A 12,107-nucleotide genomic window follows, 5' to 3' on the forward strand; every position below is an offset into this window, starting at 1 on the left:
CTGGTATGGAGTGTGGACAGAAATCACGCTAAAAAACAAAACAAAATAAAAACAAACAAAAAAACCCACTTCATATCCTCCCAAACAACCTTCCTTCTCTCAAAAACTGAAACAATGCCTGATAACATTTATCCCCTGACTCCTTCTGCAGTAAATCTACAAGATCAAGTTTCATAGCAATGCTACTGAGATTTTGGACCAACCGTCTCCTCTCTACCGTATAATTCCGACACTGCAAAATAACATGCTCCAAAGTTTCATCCGCTCCACAATAATCACATTTCCCTGATGCATGTTTCCCTATCAAGAACAGTGTGGAATTCAAACCCGTATGCCCAAATCTCAGTCTTGACACCACCATCACCTCCTCTCGCCTACTCCTTCTTGTGGATCTCCTCACTCCCACCCCCCTTTGAATTTTATATAACCACCTTCCCCTCCTGTCTTCTTCCCACTGTTTCTGCCATCTACCTGCCTAAAATCTTCCACCCACTGCACTGCTAATAGAATCGCTATCATTTCTCCTGTAAACACAGACAATCCATTATTAATCCTCTTCCCAATTTTTACCATAAAGTCCGGAATTACTACTGCCACCCTCACTTGACTAGCTGGATTCTTTGAAGCATCCGTATATACTTGCACATACCCATAATACTGATCTATGAAACCCTGAATTGAGTGTAGACCACCTGCCCCGTCCTTACTCTTCTCAAAGAAAAATCTACAGCTGCTTCAGGAAGTATCCATGGAGGGATTGCAGGCACTCACCGACATATGTCTAAGTGGTCCAATTTAAGTTCCCTAGCTCTTCCCCCCACCACCTATCCAAAGCTCTTTAACTCCCTACTGCCCATCTCACAGCAAGGTCTAAGTACATCTAATGTAGGGTGACCCGTCCCCTGACCCTGTAAGTTTGCCCAATATGTCAATTTAAACTGTTCCCTCCTCAACCCTAGTGGCATTTCCCCCATCTCCACCTGCAAGGCTACAGTGGGAGTCATCCTAAATGCCCCTGTACAAAGTCTCAACACCTGATACTGAATCAAATCTAGCTTGCTAAGAGAAGTGTCTGCTGCCGAATTATATGCCAGACAACCATAATCTAACGTTGACCTTATCAATCCAGTGTATATAGCCCTCAGGGACTCCCTATCCGCGCCCCAATCCTTCCCAACCAAACACCTCAAAATGTTCAAAACTTTTTTACACTTATCCATAGTGGTGCAACGGATCAAAAATCTCACGGTTCGGATCGGATCACGGTTTTAAAGTCACGGATCGGATCAATTTTCGGATCAGCAAAAATAAAAAAAAGACAAAAATTCTACTTGCCATTTACTTATTTAAGTATTTTTTGCCTATTAAAAAACATTCAACTGAAGACTCATTCCACGCACTTATATAAAAACAAGTTAAGGTGCAATATGGACATTATGGACCATGCTGGGCAGCCTCTGCATCCTCTGCACAGAGCCATAAACAACCAGAGGCAGTGGCGGTCCTAGCCTGTTTCGCGCCCCGGGCGAACACCCCCCCCCGCCCCACACACACACACACACACACACACAAAACATATCAAGGATTATACATTAACATAAAACTGTTGTCGGAACCATACTGAATTTCGCCAGAGACACACAAACACACATATGAAGAGAGGGAGAGTATGCATTGTATGCAAACGGCTACCAAACAGCCATCATAATTCATCATACAATGAGAACAGGACGAATCAACAATTAACAAGGACTAATTAATATTAAAATCTGTAACATAATGTATTGTTTGGAATTTAGTCTGTTACTGTTAGTATTTTTACCATTTCTTTTTGGAGCAACTGTAACCCACATAATTTCCTTAGGGATTAATAAAGTATTCTGATTCTGATAGTTTCAGGATGACCTGCCATTATCCAATGACACATCTGCTTACCTGTATCTTTTGCTCGTTTCTCCTCCTCTTGTTTTCCCTTTTTTCTAAACTGAGGACCTGATGGCTTTGAACTTTTCTTTTCTATCTTCCATTGGTTTTAATTTTGCACTCCAGTATGAACACAAATCCCCCAACACGAGGATCACCACAACATAACCTAATAGACCTACACCTTAGTTCACAGATTTGCTTTGTCTAAGGTTTATTTCTGGGATTTCACACAACCTAGGATTCAAATCATGAATACATAATGGACTTGGATTTACATCATTATGAATGAAATGTGCTCTATTTGGAAGCAGCCGGCCCCCTCCCCTTTCGACGGGTTGTGTGTGAGACTTTAAATCATCAAACTGTAAATTATAAATTTTAAATTGTTATTGATCCCTTTACCCCTGGTCCCTAAAGTGTATATTTATTTTCTTACTCTTCTTATATATATTGTTTGTTTACTTGCACTGCTGTAACTGGAGCCTAGTCTCGTCTCTCTATATACTGGACTGTATGTAGCGAAGATGACAATAAAGTTTACTTTGACTTCAGCAGCGAGCAGGCGCACCGAGGGCTAAAGAATTTTGAAAAAACATCGGTGCAAATTATAAGTCTGTATCATAATGTCTGGTGTTTTCGTGTTTGTTGTTTTGTTTTTATTTTGTTTTATTTTGCGAGTTGGTTATTAGATGCTGCTCCAGCCAGCTAGAGAATCCCCCGCCGCCCCGCCCTCTCCTCCCAGTGCCGCAAGCAGCAGGCGCACCTCGCAAACGTGTCGCCCGTATCAAAACCCGCTACTGACCAGAGGAGTCTGTTCAGTGACATGTTGCTTCTCCCAAAGTCAAGGACCAGCAAGTCCTTTGTCCCACACGCCAACAAACTGTTTAACTCCTCGCTGGAGGGGAAACGGGGACAGAGGAGGGGGAACAAGTAGCTGTAGTGCCTTTTCACTGTGCAATAGTTTTTGTTAATATCCAACGGTGTAATAGACTCACAATACTTAAAATGTGCCGTTCCCTTGTATTCTTATTCCTATTTATTCTATTTATCTCTTTTGCATTCTCTGTATTTATAAATGTGTATATATGGTATATTTCTGCTCACATTCTGCAACTTCTGTTGGTGCTGTGCTACTGGAAACTGAATTTCCCGGAGGAACCCACCCGAGGGATAAATAAAGTTTCATCTAATCTAATGTAATCTATAGTGCAGTGCAGGGCTTTGTACCACCCCGCTGTGACGGTCACGTGGCTTTCCGTTGCCCTGGAGCTCCACCCAGGGGCGATTTTAGCCCATTTTTGGGGCATGAATCAAAGCACCCCCAAAGATTTCTTACTTTTTCGACTTTTTTTTTTTGACAATATTTGCTGTTTGTGTGACACACTACTAAAAATATAAAAAGCATACAGTACTTGGTTGAGACGTAACATTTTAACAACAAAAGTATAGATAACCCCCCCTCCCTCCCAAAATGGTTTGTTCCAGCTCTCCCCTACTCTGGCTCTAGCGTCCTTTTTGCCAGAGTGATGGTGGCTGAGACGCAGCTGAGTGGATGTGTAAGTGCCTGGCTTAAAACTAGCTACATTTAACCTTCAGTTACTCTTTATATAGTTAGGAAGGAGTCAGACCATGTTTCTTTTTAGCTGAAAAACATTACACCAGGTAACCTGCAGTGTTGAAAACGTGTTTTCCGACAATGTTGGCTACCCTACAATCCGTCCTGCTCTGTAGTAAAATCAGCGACATTTGACCGTCCTGTTGCTCCCATTGAAATGTATACAGCCTATTTAAAATCTAAAACTTAAAATTGTCCGTAGCCTAAAGTTGTTACCACTGTCCTGTTAGAAATGGATACTAACTAGCTAACTGACTGAATGCCCATTAACCTTATAACTCCTGTTGTGTGTGTGTACAGAGAGACAGCCAGGTTTATAAGGGATATAAGGAAGTTTTTTTCAAAAACAGGAGCCACATTCAAGTAAAAGTGTAAAATCAAATGATCCGTGAATCAGGAATAATGTTGGATCAGTGTTTGAATAATTATATCTTTTATTAGATGTGGTTTGGTTATTTGCCTTTTGGTTGAAAGTACACTGAGAGAGGACTTTTTCATTAGTGATCTTAATAGTATTTTTTTATATTAATGTAATTTTTCATCTAATTGTATGCAATCTATTTGTGTATGATTGTCAGTCCAAAGAGGGAGAGAGGAAAGAGGGGAATGTGAGGGGAAAGTAAGAACCAGGTAAGAAAACAGACAGGGGAACAGTGACAGGCAAAACAGAAACTGTTAAACTGACAAAGAGAAAAAACCTGGAAGTTGTGTTCCCCCTATATTAAAGGTGCTATACAGAATCTGCTAAATAAAAAAAAAACTGGGTTGAAACATTTTTGACCCTCTTTAACAACATTCCAACATAACATTATCATTGATTGGGGAGATTAAAATTAATGATATATTTTTATGTAGTTCAGCCACAACTCTACTAAAACCTCAGCCAGTAATAGGTAGGCCAACTTTTGGACCGTCCAGTTGTCTGTATGACTGCCGCAGTACTAGGGGTGGATTTTAATAATCAATTCATTGATTAAAATTGATTCTGGCTTGGATAACGTGATATCGATTCATTAAAATCCTGAATCGATTTTTTTTTTATATAAATGTATTTTTCCCAAAATTCCAGAATCTCAGGTGAAACGTCACAAAATTCTGACAACCACCAAACATTTAAAACAGTAAATGAGAGCAGGTACATGGCTTCTGCACAAAGACGTAAACACAAAGAGCGGACCGCGGATCAGAATCAGTGAGATGTCGCCTTTCTCACCCGACGGCACGGACACGGTCGGGGCTGAAAGCTGACAGCTCGCTGATTCAGATGTTTCGGCGGATCCGCGCTTTGTGTTTACGCCCTTTTTGCGCTGATTCTAAAGCTGTTCGTTTTATCTCTCTCCAAACAATATTGACTGAACCAGCAGCAAAAGAAGATCCAAACTAAGCTTCACATAAACATTGTCATACTTTTGCTGTTTTGCTTCCACCACAATAAGATCACACTTCATGCACAGCTCTCTCTCTCTCTGTACTTCAAGAACAGTTTCCCGTCTATCCCCGAAATTTGTTTTCTGCATTATTCATTTGCTTGTTAAGCACAAGACTACCGTTATTTACAGCGCTGTCGGCCGATGTTTTTTTTTTCCTTTTACTTCCGAAAAGAAAACCTAATTTCTGCCGTTCAATACTGAACAAATCTAAACTTTTTAAAATTATGCAAAATACAAAATGCTTAGCCGTGTCTCTAATAAAACCGCTGTAACTTCAGAGGTAATGTTCATATGTTGATTAATGTTTTTCTTTCGTTTTTGATGTACTGCAGAATATTTTTTAAAAATCCCAGGAAAACCACCTTCATGTTTTTCTGTGTTTTATCTTCAGCTACTTTGACACAAAGGCATCTGCTGTGATGCTCACACCTTTGATAAAGTCTCGCAAGTGTCAGCTTCCTTTTTATAGATACAAAAATATGTAAACGTACTGATTTGAATTATAATATTTCTGACTGTCTGAGGCAAAATTTCCCAGATTCAAATTGAATTGAATCAAATCGAATCGAATCGTTGATCGAATCGATTCAGGACCTTGTGAAACGGAATCGAATCAATTCTAGAAATCAGTGACGATACCCAGCCCTACGCAGTACGTACATCACATTTGCACACTATCAGAAAGTGCCAAATGGTGCCCTGGTGGAGTGAGGAGCTGTAAAGAGAAGCAGAGTGCTCTGTTTATATTCTAAAAATGTTTTAAGCTTGTTTCAAAAGATTCTGTACAGCAGCTTTAAATGTTTTCCAAAAGGACACTTACCTTTTCAGTGTTTCTCAAACTTTTTACAGTGTGTACTACCTGATAAAAATGTCAAGCTCTCCCAAGTACCACTATGAAAGCATGAAACTCATAAATCTTACAACACAAAATTAGTATTATTAAATTAGTAAAATTAGTATCTGCAGTAAAGATTTTTTCATACATTGTATACATTGTACCACAGGCAAAGTTGCCTCCATTTTTATAGTTTTTTTTATTAATATTTTGTAATAATTTATTTGTAATAATTTATTCTGTTTTGGGAGTGTTTTTTATGTATCTGTATTATATTATACATACACATTAAAAGTGAATCTCTGTCCAAAAAATGCAGTCAGTTTACTTTTTACTCACTATGAGCATCATTTATTATTCTCCCGCAGTAATTAAGGTTAGGATATGTTTTTTTTTTATTCCAATCCATTCTTCTTTTGCAGCATTTAAATAACCTTTATCAGATTTGATGGTTTTGTTACAGACTTTTCAAATAGGTGTTTTGTTTTTCTTTCACAAATGTGGGATTAAATTGTTAAAATGTACAAAACAGTGATGTCATGTTTTGTGATGAGGACCCAGGCACAGAGAGACTTGATGAATTTATCTTATGATTTAATAAAGAAATTTGCAGACTTGCACAGAGATGGTAAAATTATGATTACTGATAACGGAGAAGAAGACAACAGACGACGAGGACAGGGAGGAACAGGGGTTTAAATGCACCAAGGAGACAGTCATAGAGAACTTGGGACAACTGGAGACATTTAAGGATGCAGGGATTGACAGGGAAGAAGTATCATCGTGACGTGTAAAGTTTATCTTGCCTGGTTGGCTGTAGGGTGGCTGTAGCTCAGGTGGTAGAGCAGGTCATCTACAGATCGGAAGGTTGGTGGTTCGATTCTTGGCTTCCCCCAGTCTGCATGCCAAATATCCTTGGGCAAAATATTAACCCCAAATTGCTCACCGATGCAATGTGTGAATGTTACTTAGAAAGCACCTAGAACAATGTGCTTGTGTGAATGGGTGAATGCACAAGTTGTGTAAAGTGCTTTGAGTGCTCAGAAGAGTAGAAAAGCGCTATATAAGAACCAGTCCATAGTTGGGCAGCTCTCTGGGTGCTCAGCACCCCCAAAGCTCTAATCCTAGAATCGCCCCTGCCCACAGCCATCTTTGAAACATTGTTCAGGCATAACTGTATATATTGCATGACAAAGATGTTAAAAAAGCATAAATAACAGTAGTTGTTAAAAAAATACATTTTATTTGTAGCTCATAAAGGTCGATTTGTACGTATTAAAAAGCATTTGCTTTGATGATCATTACTGCTGCTCAAGTTAATAGAAAGATGCAAAATCTTATTTTGAGTTATTTCATAATGCAGGATTTATGTAAATCAGATTAGTTTTTCTATTTTGTATTTCTTTACAACTACAGTTTTACCACTTGTCAAATGAAGATTATGAGAGTAAAAAGTCAACTCTACAAACACCAAGCTAAACCTTTGTATTCACTGACAAAGGTTCCAAACATTGTGGAGGGAGTGTGTGTGAACAAACATCCACAGTTGTTAGGATGCCTGGGTCGTTGACCCAGGGTTTTGAGTTTATTATATTATTTCTAGTCTTTGGTTTCTTTGAGTTCTGTCTTATGGTTTATGTCTCTGTGTTCTCTAGTTGTTCTGTCTCCCCTGTCAGCTGTATCCCCTTGTCAAGTTCTCGTCTCTGTGTTATGTTTCCTGTTTTACTTTCTAAGTCCGTGTCTCATGTAAATGCATCTGATTTTGCTTCCTTTGTCTCGTTAGTCCTGATTTGCCCCAGCTATGTTTCCCTCCTGTTACCCATTCCCTGATTGCTCCCTCTGTGTATTTAAGCCCTGTGTTTCTCTGTCTCCGTGTCACAATCTACCCTTATCTAGCTGTGTGTTCTGGCTGTGTAAGTGTATTTTGTATTCCTAGTTTTGTTACACTTTTGAGTAGTGATGGGCAGATGAAGCTTCATGACGCACTGAAGCTTTTCATCCAATTGGTTCACCCCAGCGCAAAGTGTCTTGAAGCTTCATTTGCTCTAGTAGGACATCTACTGGATGTAAAAATATTAGTTGGCATGAATTTGAAGACTGTGGCCTTTTGCACACAGCCTGTAAATGTCAACAACAAAAGGAGTGTGTAAAACATCTATATTGTAGTGATGGCAGCATACTTTGTATATTTATACTGGCAGTATGGAAAATGATCATTTGGAAATGCTTAAAATGGAAATGATCATATACAGTGAGGTGAGGTGTGGTTGGGGTGTGGACAGTAGTTGTGCTTTTGTAACGTTGAGGTATTGACAGCTACACACTGAGGCTTTGAGCCTCAGTCCTGCCCACATTTTATTCTGTAAAAACTAAATTTTCACTGCTTTTATGACCTTTTTAGTGGGGAGAACATAGCTAGGATTTAATGATTTAACAAATCTTTTGAATCCTTTGTCCTCCACAATGCTAAATGGCTGGGAGTCCTCCATCACCATGCTAACCAGGTCTTCATCTATTTGAGATTGTTCTCCTGAGGAAAGACAACAACAAAAAAGCACAAATATAAATATCACACACATAACTTATTACACTTGTATAATATTGTTATATCATTTAGTAACATTACGGCATGCTATATTATCATGGCATTTGATGGTTCACCTGGTCTTGCTCCACAATTAGTGTTCCCCCTATTCTCATGCAAAGCTCTGTAGCGCCTAAGCATGGATGAGGTGTTGTTGTTATATCCCAGCCCCCTGGCACATAGCAAACACTTCACCTTGTACAAAAGTAAAGCCGCTTAACATAAATTGTATTGCACCACCAGTATTATGAAAATACATCTTCTGTAGAAATTTACATACCTTGTTGGGAGGAATAAAATCAAAATGTTCCCACACAGGGGAGGACATCCTCCTCTTCTTAGCTGGCTCCATTCTCTTCTGACTTTCTCTCCTCACTCTCATAAACCTCCAAACTGTCTCCAAACTGTCTCCAAACTCTCACTAACCGCAACTCTCCATCAAACACCTACATTTTGAATGAAGTCTGAGGGGTTTATATCGCTGTCATAGCTCGCGGCAAAGTTCGAACCACTTCATGAACCAGTCACGTGGTAAAGCCGGGCAGCGAGGCTTCGGACGTCATCATTTTCAGCTCCTCCCATAAATCAAGCAAGCCTCGATACGCTCATCGCAGAAACGCCCCCTCAATTACTCGACACAAGCTTTGAAGCCTCGATACAGAATGTCACATCACTACTTTTGAGTTCATGTTCCGCCTCTGAGTGTCTGCACATTGGGTCCTCCTACTACCACTTCTGCCTGTACACAGCCTTCACATAACAGAAGATCGCGACCAGAACATGGACCCCGCAGACTCATTTTCCTCGGAGTTCAACGCCGAGATGATGCGGATGGTGAGTCTGCTCGACCGCATTGCCCAGTCACAGGATTTACGGACTATGGCAGTCGGGCTAAGCGCAGTAGATGCCATCATTCGGCATAACCCTCAGCTTTCTCAGTTTGCTAAGGACACTAAGTTGGATGGCACCATTACTGCCTGGAGAGAGCAAGTCAGGGTTGGTGAGCTTGCTCTCTCACTCACTAAATCTTCCCCATCGCTGCTTCAGCAAGACACACACTCTCCACCTGCCTCTATGCTGCCACGGACTTCCTCTCCTTCCGGGACCTTGTTCACCTGTCCATTCACCTCTTTCCTGGCAGCTATGTGGTCGGAAGATCAGGAGGAGGTCTCCATTTCTTCACCGGTTCCTGTTTCCTTGTCCCGAAGGAAACGGCACCACCGCCACTCCTCTCCCCAGTCATCTGTTCTGCAACCTGGTCCTGCTGGAGGGTCCGAGGAGCCCGTCCGGCCTTCATCTGTTGTTCCCGCTGGGGGTTCTGGAGAACCGCACCAGCCTTTGTTTGCCTCTGCTGGAGGGTCCGAGGGGCCCGCCCAGCCTTCTGCCTCTGCTGGAGGGTCCGAGGGGCCTGTTCAGCCTTCTGTTCCTGCTGGGGGTTCTGGAGAGCTGCACCAGCCTTTGTTCGTCTCCGCTGGAGGGTCCGAGGGGCCCGTCCAGCAACCTGCCTCCGCTGCAGTGCCATCACCTGCGGCTCCCACGCTGTCGCCTGCAGCGCCACCACCTGCGGCTCACGCCGTCGCCTCCCACAGCCTCAGCTACAGCTACAGCTTTAGCTTCGCCTGGTCCAGCCTCAGCTACAGCTTCAGCTTTGCCTGGTCCTGCCTCGCCTGGTCCTGCCTCGCCCTGTCCGGCCTGCACGTCCTCGACCTGTCCGACCTGTCCAGCCTGCACGTCCTCGCCCTGTCCGGCCACCTTCCAGGCCGTTGGCTAGACATTGTCGTTGTTGCGGCCGGCCTCCGGACCTGCCCCGCCGTCGCCGTCCGCACGGTCGGCCCCCTGAACTGTTCGGGCTCCTGTGCTGTTGGCCCCCGGGCCGGCCCCCTGAACCGTTCTGTTTTGGACTCTGTTTTCTTGGGTTCCGGTGTGTTTCTGTTGTTGTTGTTGTTGTTGTTGGGTTTTTTGTTGTTGTTGTTTTGGACTCGTTTTGTTTTTTGGCCCTCTTGGTGCTCTTGTTTTGGTTTGTTTCGATGTGCTCGTTCAAGCCCAAAACACACTAGATTTTTACATTTTCGTTTTTAACATCATGCATCAGCATTGTTTTGGGAAATATTGATTAGATAGTAATAAAATGTTGGCATGTTTACGATGCCTGTTTCACATTTTCATTGCCCAGTTATAGCTCCTACTCTTACCAGTAGCTGAGATTACAGTTATAAAGAGAACTGATTTCATCTTATTGGTGCTGCCCTCAACAACAGTCCCAGTTTCTCATGTACCCCGTTGGGAAAATTAATTGTCCAGCCCTGTTTTGAAAGTGTCTAAGTTAAATACATTTTCCAGTAAATAGGAGGAAACACGAACAGTGTTTGAAACCATGAAAAAGGGACACATATTGACCAATCTTGAGCACATCTTTAATGACTGTTTTGCACATATTTTAATACAAGGAAACACTGAGACAGTCTCCAAGTACTTGACACTGTTGAGATTATTATGTATGCAGCACTATGAATGAAAGCTGTCTTGTGTTGGTTGCTGGTTATTGGTGCTGTAAGTGCCTGCGGATTTGAATATTTATTTAAAAGAATTGCATTTTGATGATTTCAGCAGCTGGTACGGCCGTGTGGCCTCTTCTTAAACAGATTTAAAAAGGCCGGAAACAATGTAGTCTCTCACATGTCCGTCAATGAGGCCAGTCCCATTATTGTGAATGAACCAGCACGGAACATTTTCCCCGTTCTTCACATCGTTCCTGAAATCCCTCTGCCAGCCTCTGTTGACAGAGAGAGATGTTTCATTTAGAAGATTCACACTGCGAGAGCACAAACACAGCAACAACACATTTAAAATTCATTTTGCATGCAAACACTTCCAGACTGAAGTCTTTAGTGTACCTGGTTACATTGAGCTCCTGTCCTTTCACATACATGGTGGCATCTGGTTTCTCTGGGACTTTTCCTGGATGCAAGTGTGCCACCTCATAGTTAATCCCATGATAGAACTGACCTGGAGGATGGTAAACCATTTAAATTATAAAAATATTTGAATTTGGACCCTTTCCAACACTGGTAATTGTAAATTATACCTAAATAATTTGAGTTTTGCTGTATTTGTTTTACTGATGCAAGAGATTAGTGGTCCTATATTGTTGTTAAATATTATTTATTAATAATTGCATTAACATAGAACATGGAAACATCTTCAAAATCATCAGTGATAAACCACAAATTTAGAGAAGAAATGTGTCATGTTGTACCTAGCAGGCCATGAACACCAGGGGACAGGAGGTGACTGTCCAGGGTGTAGAAACCCAAGTAGTCCCGGTGGTATGGGTGCTTCTTCCACACTTTGTGAAGCAAAATCACAAACTTAACTGAATCTCTTAGTGTTACAGTTAGGCTGCGATCCTTGGTCACAAGAAGATCCACACTGTAGGAGAAAGAATAAAAATCAATCATAAGAGCTTGAAAAGAAGGCAGTCTGACTTCTTTCAGTTTCATGGAAATGTTTCATCTCACATCTAAGAAACGTCTTTGATTCAAAAACCAAAAGGTGGAGAGTCCCAGGTATTTAAACCACAGTGAGGGTTGTGCCTTAGGAGGTGATCATTGGCTCATGATTAATCATGCAGAAAATCACATGAGCCAAAGTGTGAAAAAAAGCAGTGGATCATTACCACCAGACCTTTTGAGAGAAACCACTGTGAGACCTTGCCTC

At 41.6% G+C, this 12,107-nt stretch overlaps 1 protein-coding gene across 1 annotated transcript in view; it reads right to left on the bottom strand.

Annotated features, from left to right (window-relative positions):
• Window positions 1–10,782: 10,782 nt before the first annotated feature.
• Window positions 10,783–12,107, bottom strand: part of LOC146709039 (inter-alpha-trypsin inhibitor heavy chain H3-like) — a 41,153-nt gene continuing 39,828 nt past the window's right edge. The window contains exons 20-22 of the mRNA XM_085456003.1: window positions 11,647–11,819; window positions 11,285–11,396; window positions 10,783–11,163 (exon numbers count right to left, since the gene is read on the bottom strand). Coding sequence (XP_085312129.1) covers window positions 11,025–11,163; window positions 11,285–11,396; window positions 11,647–11,819 — 424 coding nt within the window. The 3' untranslated portion in view covers window positions 10,783–11,024. The remainder of the gene's footprint in view (window positions 11,164–11,284; window positions 11,397–11,646; window positions 11,820–12,107) is intronic.

The sequence above is a fragment of the Copadichromis virginalis genome, linkage group LG5, assembly GCF_057382275.1.
Source record: "Copadichromis virginalis isolate Kocher_CV1m ecotype Utaka linkage group LG5, C_Virginalis_male_GT1.1, whole genome shotgun sequence".
NCBI lineage: Eukaryota > Metazoa > Chordata > Actinopteri > Cichliformes > Cichlidae > Copadichromis > Copadichromis virginalis.